This window comes from Sciurus vulgaris, assembly GCF_902686455.1.
Source record: "Sciurus vulgaris genome assembly, chromosome: 3".
In the NCBI taxonomy this organism is placed as follows: Eukaryota; Metazoa; Chordata; class Mammalia; order Rodentia; family Sciuridae; genus Sciurus; species Sciurus vulgaris.
Window position 1 is genome coordinate 189126987 of NC_136463.1, and position 13301 is coordinate 189140287.

At 54.7% G+C, this 13301-nt stretch overlaps 1 protein-coding gene across 3 annotated transcripts in view; it reads right to left on the reverse strand.

Annotated features, from left to right (window-relative positions):
- The window catches only part of HDLBP (high density lipoprotein binding protein), a 60788-nt gene that overhangs the window by 17054 nt on the left and 30433 nt on the right, over positions 1–13301 (reverse strand). The window contains exons 2-9 of one of the 3 annotated variants that reach the window (XM_079133662.1): positions 10620–10684; positions 9188–9300; positions 7347–7501; positions 6233–6448; positions 1673–1879; positions 1349–1564; positions 614–820; positions 303–410 (exon numbers count right to left, since the gene is read on the reverse strand). In XM_079133662.1, the coding sequence (XP_078989788.1) occupies positions 303–410; positions 614–820; positions 1349–1564; positions 1673–1879; positions 6233–6448; positions 7347–7501; positions 9188–9263 (1185 nt within the window). In that variant the 5' untranslated portion in view covers positions 9264–9300; positions 10620–10684. Of the gene's footprint in view, positions 1–302; positions 411–613; positions 821–1348; positions 1565–1672; positions 1880–6232; positions 6449–7346; positions 7505–9187; positions 9352–10615; positions 10685–13301 lie in introns of all 3 variants that reach the window. The other 2 variants (XM_079133660.1, XM_079133661.1) reach the window with 2 other exon arrangements.

The following is a 13301-nucleotide window of genomic DNA, read 5'->3' on the forward strand; positions in this document are numbered from 1 at the left end:
TTGCGTTCTGAGAAGCACCCCAGCCCGTCCCCTTTGGTAAGGATGGCAGTGCAGAGGGTGAAGAGGCACGCAAGTCGCAGGAAGTCGGCACAGCACGACCGCTAGATGCATGCTCTGAAGACATCTGTCAGGCCTATCAATGTCCTCTCTGGTCACAGAGATCGGATCGAGTCTAGATCCCATAACTAGCCTCAGAAGCTGGCCCAGCAGGGTGTATGAGCTGGAGAGTGTGCCAGCCTCGAAGGCACCACAGGACAAATAGCAGCAAGACGTCACACAACCGTCGGAGAAGGCTTCCTTACCTTTGGCATCTGCTGTGTTATCTTGGCCAGGTTCTGCCCTTTCTTGCCAATGATGAAACGGTGAAGCCAGGAAGGGGCAGACACCGAGGAGACTGTGAAGCTGTTGGCCTGGGGAGACAGGAGGGGCAGACACTGAAGAGACTGTGAAGCTGCTGGCCTGGGGAGACAGGAGAACAGACTTGGGGGTTTGTGGAGCCCGAGGGTGTAAAACAGAACCAAACTGTGCGCTCGGGCTCAGGGGCGGGCGCTCCCCCAGCTGGGCACGGGCCCCCAGGACCACAGAGCAGAGCACACCTCCCTCAGGCAGCTACCTTGGCGTAGACTTCAGTCAGCGCCTGCCCCAGCTTCTCAGGCTCCCCGCGCAGGATCACGGTCTCAGAGGCGCTGTCCGAGGGTGGGATCTCGACAGAAACCCCAGTTCTCTCCAGGATCTCCTGCAGCGAGTTGCCTTTCGGCCCGATGACATACTTGTGCTGAGACTTCTTCACCTCCACTGCAATGGTCGTGGTCTTCTTTTTCTACAGGGGAGGTCAGGGTCAGTCAGAGGGAGAGGGGCAGAGGCAGGCAGCGGGCATAGGCCTTCGCGGCCAGTAGAGGAAGCAACGTGCCAAAGGACCCCAACTACCAATGCCAATTCCCACAAAGTGGGGACCAAGACCAACCCGCCCCAGAAACTCCACTTCTCAAGGACTGGACTTCCCCTGAGCTAGGTCGCCCCGCATGGTAACAGGGACCTGAAAGATATAAGAACTCCAAGTCCTTTCCCCAAATCAGGGAATAAGCCTCAGCCCTCAAAGTTGGTCAATCTGAGTTAGTTTCACCAAAGACATGAACAGATCTGAGCCTCAGGTGCCATGCCTGGAGGTGACCTACCAGCATGCACAGGGCAACCATCCTAGGGGCCAGCAGTGTGGGGGCACCAAGCCCCAACCAGGTCACTGCCATACAGAGAGACTGAGTCCAAGGAGGAGAGACCACGGGGCCAAGTGGAGCCCTGACCAAACCTCCGGACTCAGCGCCCACCCTTCGTCCTGCCCGCAGCACACCTTCTCCTCGTAGATCTTCTTGATGCGGGCCACAGCCTGAGCCAGCTGCTCCTTCTCTCCCGTGAAGACGATCTCTGTCCGGTTGACACTGGGTGGGGGGATGTTGATACGCGTCCCCGTCTCCTGCATGATCTCGCCCACCAGCCTGTTGTATGGCCCAGCAATGAAGGGGTGGAAGGCCTTCTCCACCTCCAGCCTCTCCACAGCACGCTTGTCCTGGGAAGCACAGGTGCACTGTGAGAACACCTGCGAAGACCTGGTCCACACAGCAGCGACCGCCACAAGCAGCGAGGCCGGCCTTGGCGGGGCGCGCAGAGGCCTCACCTGCTCAGCAGAGATGAGCAGGACCTCATGGCGAGCTTTCTCAATGCCCTCTTTGGTGCCAGTGATCTTGATCTGATTGCTGGGGTCATCTGGGCGTGGGATCTGGATTTTGGTTGCGGTTTTTAGCTCCAAGTCTTGCAATTTCTCTCCATTTTTGCCGATCACAAAGCGATGGTGCTCTTTAGGAATGGCAACAGTTGCTGAGGCCTGTGGCAGATAGCAAACCCAAGAAAACAAGAATACTTGCAGTTCTTTGAACAAGGCACTCTCTGCTTGGAATGCCCACCAAATGCTCCCCAGGTGGCAGAACGGCACGAGGTGACCTGCCACAGAGAGAGCGGGCACAGAGGCTGGGCAGGAACAGGCATGTGACCGCACTCCTGGAACCTGGTGCAAATGCCGTATCTACTCCTAGACTCAAAGTCAGCAGCCTAACTTAGACCAACAAGCGGCAGGGAGCTGTCTGGTGCATGAGGCCTGGGGCTCCATACCCCGCACAACCGAGAGAAAAAGAAAAGTCAGACATAAGCACAACAAAAGGCAGGAACTGGGAACCAGGGCTGGCTCAGTGGTGGGGTGCTTGCCCAGCATGTCCAGGGTCCTGGCACCACAAGTGAAATGAAGAAGATGGGCACCAATCTAAAAATAAATACCTAACAGGAAAGAGATCTCACCGGATGCTCACACCACACAGGTGTCGTTCCTGAAGGGCTCATTTCTAAGAATCACCGCAGCTGAGAGCAGGGTCGACAGGAAGGCTTGCCTGCTAAGACCAAGCCAGATGGGACAGAGCAGAAAGCCCTTGGAACGCTCAGGGCAAGGTGGTGACAGTGGTGACACACACGCCATGGCTGGGAACCTCGGCGCAGATGCAGACCAGGGCAGGATGCTGTGCACTGAGGACACGACAGGAGCAGTTGTCCAGCTGCTGGGGAGGATGGTCCTCTGAGATTGGGCTGATGCAGTGACCACTCAGTGTGACCGCTCGTGGGAAGAGGCGACTGAACCAATCCCTCCCCCCGTCTGAGATGCATCCCAGAGACCCAGACTGAAACCAAGAGTGTCCTGACACAGGTCTGAAGAAGGTACGGAGAACTCTGACTGGTGAACGAGATGACCTTTCCTAACAATGACTCAAAGTAACACAGATAATAGATGTGATCACATAATAACACATTCACTAAGCAAAACTTACCAGGATCAACTAAACGACAGATAGAAAAAGGTCAGTTGTGATTTTTACAATAACTAAGATTTTTCTGTGGGAGTGGGAACTGGCCACAGGGCCTTACCTGCCCTAGTCAACCTTACCTGCCACTGAGCAACAAGCCAGCCCTTTTTGTTTTGTTCTAAGACAGGGTCTCAGCCATACTGCTGAGGTTGGCCTTGAACTCCTGACCCTCCTGACTCAGCTTCTGAGTAGCTGCCTCACAGGGTGTGTCACCTTCTCTGCTCTGGTAAAGGGTCTTAAGCTCTGACATAGTGAGCTCCTGAAACTGCGTGGAAAGAACTTCACGGAAAAAGGCTAAAGGACCAATATCTCTGTGGTGCACGCCAGTGACCCTACCAGCTAGGGAGGCCCAGGCAGGAGGATCACAAGTTCAAAGCATCTCGGTGAGACCCTGCCTCAAAACTTAAAAAATAAAATAAAATAAAAAAGATGTGGCTCTGTGGTTAAGCACCCTGGGTTACCACACAGGGAAAAACAAAACAAAACCTGCAAATGAAAAGTGTGTTCAACTCTCAGACTGGCAAAACCCAGGTGTGCGCCTGGCCTTTGCACTGCCGGTGGGTGGGCACACACCACCTCTGCAGGTGAAGAACTGGCTGCAGGGCACAGCATGCAGGTGACCATTAGTCCACCTGACCTCCACGTACAGAATCCATCCCAGGAGGCACTGGGAAGAGCAGGAAATGGTGTTATGAACAGAATTCAACCCGCAGAGCCTAGAGACACCACGGAAGCCATCAGTGAGTGAGCCCTGCACACCCGTTGCGCTGCGGCGAGGGCACGTGGCAGGCACCACTTATTGAATGCAGAGCAGCAAACCACGGAGGAGGAGCAGCTGCCACCCCAGGGAGGGTGCAGACAGGGCGAGGAACCCCAGAGCCCCGACGGCAGAGCCCCGGGCTGCAGTCAGGAAAGTTCTGAAGCACGCCTTTCTCTCATTTCTGTGGTTCTGGGGAATGAGGCCGGAACTTTGCCACTGCTGCCCTAGCCACACCCCGCCCTCTGTGAACATTTCATTTTCAGATGGAGTCTCACTTAGTTGCTGAGGCTGGTCTTGAACCTGCAATCTTCCTGCTTCAGCCTCCTGAATAGCTGGGATCATGGGTGTGTGCACTATCACACCCAGCTTAAAATGATATTTTAAAAAGTGGAAATAAATGGAAACAAATGAGCCTAACTACACAGGTAAACCTAGAAAAAAGCACTACTTCCACTTAAAAGCCCTGCCACCTTCATCTTAACTAGAGCTGGTCTGCCTCATGGCCGTCCTCCTACAAGTGTCCCCTGACAACCCTGCTCCTGCATCTGGTTGGCACTTCCAACTGCAGATCCCACTCGAGGATCCTGCAGAGACACAGCTGACTGCAGGTCTGCAGGAAGGAACCAGCCCAGCCCAGGATGCCTTTCCACCAGGAATGGCCGAGGCCAGGGTGGTAAGGGAGTGGGAACGTGGCCTGCCAGGACAGGGCACTTGCTGCTGAGCACCCCCCGTTCATGACAACTTTAACTAAGACCCCTGCCTGATCACTGAGGAAGACGCTGACGCTGGAGCAAGGGGAGAGGACCCAGGACCCGCCAGGCACTTCCCACTCAGCAGATGCAGAAAAGGAAGCACAGCAGGTCACCCCCTGGGGGGGCAGCACCAATCATATGCAGGGGTGGTAGTGCAGCCTGGGACCATAAGACTCCGCAGGCTGAGGCAGGAAGTGGCCAGATGGAGGCCAGCCTGGGTCACTCAGTGAGATCCTGTCCTAAAGAAAAACGCAGAAAGGGCTGGGCGTGTGGCTCAGTGGTAGAGCACCCCTGGGTTCAAACCCCAGTGCCAGGAAAAACACACTGTGAAGCCACAGACCCATGGGAAGGCCAATCAACAGGGCAGGCTGAAGACAGCCTGCCCACAGGCAAGCTCAGGTCTACGCCACACGCACAGACCACCTGCAGGCTCTCAGCCAGCCCAGGCTCCACCCCAGCCTCAGCCCATGCTCTCAGCCAGCCCAGGCTCCACCCCAGCCTCAGCCCATGCGCGGGGCAGCAGCACAGGGTGCTGCCCACAAGCAGCGACATGCAGAGGGGAGGGGTATGCCACTGAGGAGGGACTTGCGACACTGCGGTCACACACGGGTGTAGACGGTGACTGACGCTGACCTGAATACCAGCTGGAGGACCCCCTGACAGTGACAGGTCTGAGCACAGCCTGGGCCAAGCCTGGAAGTGCCACCATGATCGGCTTCCTCACGTGAGCTCTCGGCACGACACCAGTAGGCAAGCAGCCTGGGCTCCATCCCTAGTGCCCCGAAGAAGTCATACACACAGAGTAAACTATTTGCTGGCAAAATAACGGGTATGAGGTTTGTTTTGAAATGATCCGGGGCCAGGGTGTGGCTCAGCAGCAGAGCAGTTTTTAGCATGCGTGAGGCCCTGGGCTCCAGTCCTGGCACCGTTAAATCCAGCAAGCAAGCAAGCGGCAAGGGCATGGCCCATGCACAGGGGTGGGGACCTGTCCTCCCTGCAGGTGTCCAGTCACAAAGCAGACGCTCAAAGTCTGTGACAAGCTTCAGAGTCTCTATTCCGAACCACCACAAGCAGCACTTCCACCTGTGACCTCAACCTGCGCAATCCCATGAGGCCGCTGGGAGTCTGGGATGTCCCTGGACCCTGTGTGGCTGAGCCTGTGGCAGCACAGGGTCACACACAGCACACAAACTCTGGTGACCCTGAGCCAGCTCCCACAGCAGCAGGTGGAGGAGCCAGTTCTGAACAAACATCCAGCATGGAGGCTGTCCCGAGACTCAGCGAGGCCCTCGACCTCTCCCTTGGTCTTGGGAAAGTGCACAGTAGATTTACTTACTCCAACAGTTCCCAGATAAATTCCAAGTGCCAGCACCAGACGGCCAAGAATAAGAATAGGTTTGAAACAAACGAAATCTGCCTGGAGATGCGGCAGGATCGCCAGTTCCAGGCCAGCCTGGGCAACTTAGCAAGACCTGGTCTCAAAAGCCTCTGGGTCTAATCCACAATACCACCAAAAAAACAAGAAAAAGAAAATCTAAAATTGGTAATGTGTACGAACACAAACAGGTCAGCCGTTCTTAGTGAAGTCAGGGTGCAGCTTTGTACTGTCCAGTCAGCCCAGGGTTTTCTCAGTGTCTCAAACTCTGGGACGAGCCTCTACATGTCCAGTACATCCACTCAGATGCCAGAAGGGTAGGTGCTCCAGGCCACAGCAACGTCGAGGTTCTAAATGTCACTGTTCTGATTCCACACGACCGAGCTGCTGCACGGGCAGAATCCAGAGGCGCTAGCCTGCACAGGGAGCCGGGGACACTCACCTGAGTCTGCAATCGCGCCACAATGTCCTTCCGGGCTTTCATGACAGCGTCCAGCTTCCCTGAGACCATGATGGAGAGGCCTTGGTCCTTGGCCAGGGACAGCTCCAGGTGGGCGCCTGTCCTCTGCATGATCTCAAGGCAGATCTTGGCTTGCTCGCCTTCCCCAAACTGGTTCATGTCCTTGTACTTCCTCTCCTCCAGAGGCACGTGGAACACCTGTCAGGGAGGTCAGAGCAGGGAGGCTGGGATGTCAGAGAAGAAGGCGCCCAGCAGGCACTGGGGAGCCCCACCCTCCACAAGCAGCATGCCCCCACAGGAGGCTGCTCCGGGGCTGGGGGCTGAGGACCACTGCTGCGGCACACCAAGGAGGAGGATGGAGCCCCAGGCAATAGGAGCCTGTGGGGCCACATGCAGGAGGTGGCCACGTGGGCGGAGGTGCCATCGGCACCCAGGATGGCTGGGCAACAGGAGGCCACCAGGGCATGTCAGGGGCACTGCCTGGACACCCTGCAGTCGAAGACAACACATTTCTAAAGCAGGGCACATTCTGCTTGACGACCCAGTGACCTTACAGGCACCGGGTCAAGGAGAGGTAAGAGTGGAAGCAAGAGGGACCAACTGCTGCTGGTGAGGGGCTGGGACCAGAGCAAGTGGCACTCACAACAAGATCACGTGGGCTGGGGAGATAGCTCAGTCATTAGAGTGCTTGCCTTGCAAGCACAAGGTCCTGGGTTCAATCCCCAGCACCGCAAAAAAAAAAAAAAAAAAAAAAAGATCGCCAGCACGACAGTTGGCAGCAGTGGGAAGCTCCCCACCAACAGCTCCAGGTCAGGTCACAGGGGAAGCGCATGTGCAGCCAGAGAAGCAGAAGCTGGCTGATGCTCTAGGCAGACCCGCCGACAGCCCTGCTGTCCGGACACGGAAGGTAGTTCCAGCTGGTGGGGATGAGGACCAGACCACCCTGGGGAAGAGCCGGGGCCGCAGACATGCCCAGCGTGGCCTGCACGTGCCACGGGCCAGCCCTGGGGCAGGGCTGGTGAGGTAGAGCAGGCTCCTGCCTTCCACCAGACTCTGTCCCCCAAGTGACCAATGGGTAGGGAGGACACAGACCCACCTGAGTGATGACGGAGGCCTTGATGGGCCGGATCTTGTTGCTCCAGGCTCCAGCAGGTTCCTGGGCACTTTCCAGGCAGGCTGCTTTCTCAGGAAGTGGAGGGAAGGCATCCTTGTAGGTGGGCGGGTCGCTCTCCTCTTCCGAATTCAAAGTGGCTACTGGACCAACCGTAGAGATGAGAGGGAGACATGAGTTCACATCTGGAGGTTCTGTGGGAGCCCTCCCCTGACATGCCAACTGCTTGAGTGACACCCTGGACTCTTCCCATTCCGAGCAAGGGGAAAGGCCAGTGGTCATCAGGCCCTCTCAATGTGAGCCAGAGTGGGCCAGAGACTCCTGATCCCTGATGCTAAGTCCTCCCTGCTTGAGGGGGTCTCCTGAATGGTCAGCACAGTAACTGTGAGCCCTATCCCAGACTGGGGCCAGTGAGCCCCTGAAGGCAGAACTTGCCAAAGATGGCTGCAGAACCTCAAGATTCTAATATCTACTGAAAACAAAAAACAAAAATCAAAAAACGAAAAGCATGACTGTTGGATGTGACTGCCACAGAGCAAGATAGTCACAGTGCTGCCCAGCACAGTCTGTAAGAGCCACGTGTGAGTGTGCCCCAACTGACACTGCACCATAACACACAGTGCTGAAATCAGCTCCCATGGGAAGGGCAGCCTCTGTCCCCATCACAGCAGAAACAGCGAGCCTGGCACAAGTCAGGGTGCCTATCACTGTGGCTTTCATGGCTCTCTGTTCATGTTTTTGTCCCATTAAGCACGATCTCTGCCGAAGCAAGGGTGTGGCTGTCCTGGGTTCCCCTGAGCTCCCAGAGCCAGGAGGGGCCCAGCAACAGCAAGGCCCGAAAAGAGCATCAAGCCAGAGGCACCTGGAAGGGAGGACAGCCTCTGAGCCAGTCGGGCAAGACCTGCACCAGGACAAGGGGCGCTGCCCAGGGTGGGCACCCTCAGTGCTGCCTTCACTCATAGAGTGATGCACCAAGTAGAAAGACCCCAGGCCCCACACACTCAAAACCACGTGAGCAGCAGCACCCAGGGCTGGAAACACACATTCAAAGTGTGGTCAGCAGGACTGAGGCAGGGTTTTGAATTCTAATTAATTTTAAACGGGAAAAATTGAAAATCCAGTCACTGAAAAACTTTAAATAGGTTTTAACAACTTGGAGTAAAACAATCTACTCTTTTAATAGAAAATTTCTGGAACCCTTAATTCAGATATATAATTTAGTATTCAAATCAAGATGTCCTATAATATAAATACACACCACATTTTGAAGGAAAAAAAAATGTCAATTGTCTTTTCCTTTTACATTGGCGTGAGTGTCTTAGGCACACCGTGTTGATCAAACACAGTAAGCAAGGTTGGCGTGAGTGTCTTAGGCACACCGTGTTGATCAAACACAGCAAGCAAGGTTGGCGTGAGTGTCTTAGGCACACCGTGTTGATCAAACACAGTAAGTACAGTTTCGCTGGCTCCGTTCACTTGCTGTGGGTGAAAAGCACAAGCTGGACTCCAGGAACCAGGAAGGCCCCGAGCTCTGGAGGTGCGCATGGCTGCACCCCGCTCCCCAGACAGCGTGCAGGCCCAGCCGTCCTCCTCAAGGAGGCCCAGCAGCTTTGAAAATGGTCAGTGCTCAGGGACTCTGCCGAAGGCTGTGCACTTTACCGTTATGTGCCCAGATTCGTCCTTCGTGCCGGCCAATCGCCTGCACACCCAGCAATGCAAAACGAAGAGGGCAGGCAATGGGTGGGCAAAGACCCTTCTAGAAAGCTGTGGGACTTGGCAAGCTCTGCCTGGACGTCAGCAAGAGAAGCATCCAAAGCAGCTGTCACCTTTGATCTGCTGCGGGACCAGGCCACTTCGGTGTTCAGCAAAACTCTCCTGGGTCAAGACTGCAACGGAGCTCATGGTCGATCTCACAGCCACACGTGATCCGGGTGAACCACTAGGTAGGAGAGGTGGAGTCAGCACAGGGAACGCCAAAGCCGACTGTCATCTAGGAGATGATCGACCACAGGTGTTTTTTTTAACTTTTTAAAGTATCTTTTTAGTTGCAGGTGGACACACTTCCTCTATTTATGTGGGGTGCTGAGGATTGAATCAACACTTCACACTGGTAGGCAAGCACTCCACTGCTGAGCCGCAGCCCAGCCCCCCAAGTTGTAACTAAGGGTTTTATTTTCATTTGCAAGTAAACTACAACTTTTTATTTTCTTTACAATCTTTGATGTGAGTTGATACCTAAACTTTCACCAAGGGATGAACAGGAAAAAAAAAAAAGGAGTAAAGGCAGATGGTAGGAGAGCTGGCTGACCGTCCTCTCAGGAGGGCTGCCATCAGGGGACAGCAGGGTTAGAGAAACCGCGCCCACTCCCCGCCACAGAGGCCACCCAGAGTCGGCACCGCCCTTCCTCAGGGCCCTGGGACCAGTGGCACCTGATTTCGCCTGACCTGCCCCTGGTACAGAGGGGCACTGGTCTTTCTCCTGAGGGCCAGTCTGTCAGTGTGTTCACCCTGTGCCTCCTGATGTCACAGGATGTCGTTCAGGGCAGTTGCTACCAAAAGTCAAGCAGGATCCCCAGGTGCTCATCCAGAGTCCCAGGCATGGCGGGAAGCAGCGGCTCCAATGTTCTGTAGTGGTCATCCAGCAGGGGCACACATAGCACTGAATGTCCCTAGTGACTGATTCTTCTCCTCCACTGTCCCTCAGCTATTGGAGGGACACACAGTGACCCAAAGCACAGTCTTTGGTGGGATGCCAACTCTGAGGTGGCAGTGCCTGCTCCCCTCTCTCTGCCCAACACCAGGGAGCATCTCACTACACGGGCGAGGCCTGTTCTCTCCCCAGTGTGTACCCAGGGTCACACGTGCGAGGCCTTGGCAGAACACAGGAAAGCCAAGCAACTTAACATGAAGGAACGAGGCTTTGCATAATTTAAACAACACAATAAGACCTCTCCCCAAGTTTAGAAAATTAAGTTCTGCTTCCTAAAGCAAAATAAGATCCAAATTTGGTTAATTCTGAACAAACAATTCACATGTAAGAAAATGAGATTGAAAACAGATGGAAGGCAGAGGTGCGGTTGGAGGGCGTGTGCCTTGAACTGTGATGCTCAGAGGAAAGTCGCAGAGACATCTGATGGCTCAGGAAAGGAGCCCAAGGGAGCCTCGGGGACAGAGGCATGCAGGGTGGAGGAGGTGCGTGTGCCCCTCCCCACACACGCTGCCTGTGGGAGGCACTTTGGGTGGTAGAGTCAAACTTACCAGCAAAACGGTCGGTAGCCAGAAAGTCCGTCCCGAGGCCGCCTCTGTCAGCCTGCCAGCTTTTACTGGGATGGGATAGGATGGAGAGAACAGAGGGGGGGAAAAAAAAAAAAAAAAAAAAAACACCAGAGAACATTTACTTATTCACATCTTAAAGCCAAGATCTTTGCACCTCCAAGTGAGAAAGGCCAGAATCTTCTTTATAATGCGTCTATTAATACCAATACTCAGGCAAGTTTTAAGCTTTGCTCTTAGGCCATTAGCTTTGGACAAAACATCACATGCGACCTGATCCACCCAACTCTTCTAGGGACTGAGGGAGTGACCACTGAGGGTCAGAACTTTTAAATCTACCAGTGGGCAGGAATGTTCACACAACTGACAGGCTCTCCTGAGGAGAAGGCCACCCTTCCTCTCCCGAGAGCCTCTGGCTGCAGGGCCATGGCATAGGACAGAGGGGACCTCAGGGCTCCTGAGTGTCCAGGTGATTGGGAGCTCCTTAAGAACTCGCAGTGGCTTTGCAGTGTCTTCGTTCTTGCTGTCACCCTGTAAAAGTGCTTCAGTCTTTTCTAATCCATGGAGGATTTAGAAATGAGGTCATAAAATCGCGGGACTGGGAGAAGCCTTCAAAGGCCACTGGGGGAGGACCCAGAAGAACTCCGTGAAGTGAGAGGCACGACTGCCAGGTCTTGCAGGAGGCTTGCAGGTGGCCAACTGCAACCAGGGGTTCAACCTGACTGCACACAGCCTCATGGCTCCTAAACTCACACAGTGGGCTTCAGGGAAGGTGTGAGCCCTGAGCCCAGGAGGAGACAGCAACAGGAACAGGACTGTCCTGTCTGACCAGAGAGCAACTGCAGACTCACAGCAGAGTCCCAGCCTCCAAGCAGAGGACGTGATGGTGACCTAGGTCCAGGGCTAGAAACACAGGGGGAAATGATACAGCCTGAGGCCACAGTCGCTGGGGGTGGGGGCGGGGCTCACCCCAGCCACACAGAGATGTGTCCTAACTGAAGGGGGATCAGGAATATTTGATATGACAGCAGCATCAACAAATTCCAATTCATGAATTTGAAGCAGGGGTCGGTCCCTGATCCCACCCCACCCCGCAGTCCTCCCACTGCCTGTTGACCGTGCACTTCGTGGCCTGGTCTCCTACTTGAGGTTGTCCTGGTTCAGACTCTGATGTCCCTCTCCCCTTCAACAGCAGTGGGGATTAAACCCAGGGCCTACTGCGTGCATGGGCCAGCTGCATCCCGGACCTTTTCAACATTTTAAGACAGGGCCTTGATCAGTTCTGTAACTGTCTTTGAGCCTGCAAGCCTCCTGCCTCCGCCCCCAAGTTGCTGGCACCAGGCTGTGCCACTGTGCCCAGCTACAATGTCACTCCTTAAGCCCAGACACCCACACCTTACCTAGCCAGGTGTGTCCTCGTGACCTCGAGCTACACCTACATGCTTACATCGGCACTGGCACTGGCCGTCACCCTGCTTCCCAGGACTGGGCACACCTTCGGTGCCTGTGACAGCCACACAAGCTTGCGCAGCGTCACATCGGCTCTCACCAACTGCAGTGCAGAGCTGTGCCTGGCGGGTCTCAGCTCTGCTCTAACCTCAGTCTCTCCCACACCGTCTGGAAGTTCATTCCAACTAGCCCTCAGGTCGACTGACAAGTCCAAATGGATAAGGAGTCTGCACACAGCTGAGCACTGCCAGGGAGAACCTAAGCAGAGTCCCCAGCATGCCCCATTGTGCACAGGCCTTTGGTCACCCAGGACAGCACACAAACCTCCAGAAAACTTGAGACTGGTTTGACAGGACACACTGGGGCCCAAGCCTGCCCATTTCAAATAACTGTTTGTCAGAGGTAGAGACAAACAGATCACAACCAGAGACACGTTTAATAAGCAGTGTTCTGGCACCATTCAGTAAGACTTTGTTTTTCTTATTAACAACTCAAAACCCTGATTTTAAAGAATCAGTTTTAAGCACATATCTGATGAACCACATGTAAACGTAGACCTCATCCCCAACTGAGACTGGGGTAAGAGTCCTTATGCCCAGCCATTCTTCCCGCTTTACCCAGCCCAACTGTCCACCTGCCTCTGGTTTAACGCAGCAGCACTGAAGGAAGGCGTCCCTGCCTCCCCAACCTCCACCCACTGCCTGGCTCTGCCTTCACTGATGGTGACACTGAGGGGTTCAACCTGCTGCACCCGGATCTTCAGTGCCTCAAAAAACCCAAGGACACAGCATGACACATCCTTCTCCCTTCCCCTCTCCTGTTCCAAGTTCCTGGGAGACCTGAGGAAGGCCCTTATCAAGGAACAGAGACCCCACATTTGTATGTCAAATTCTCACTGGATTGAGTGAAACTCCCCAAGTATAGATTGATAAGGGGCCCGGGATATTAAGTAGTCCAGTTTTCAAACACCGTGGGGACAGGTCCCTGAGGTGGCTGTTGAAGTCCAGCATCAAGATGTGGGGAAAGCTATAACTTTTTTTCCCCTTTGTGCTAGAGAACTGGTCTCCTCACTCCACCTGCCTCACGATTCCCAGAGGGCCCTGGGCCCTCAACCCCAGGCCTGCTCTGAACTACCTCTGCCACAGGAAGCTGGGCCTTCAGAAATCAAGTCCACCCAAGGCGAACCTCAAACTATTCTCAACCTGGACTTTTAAGTTT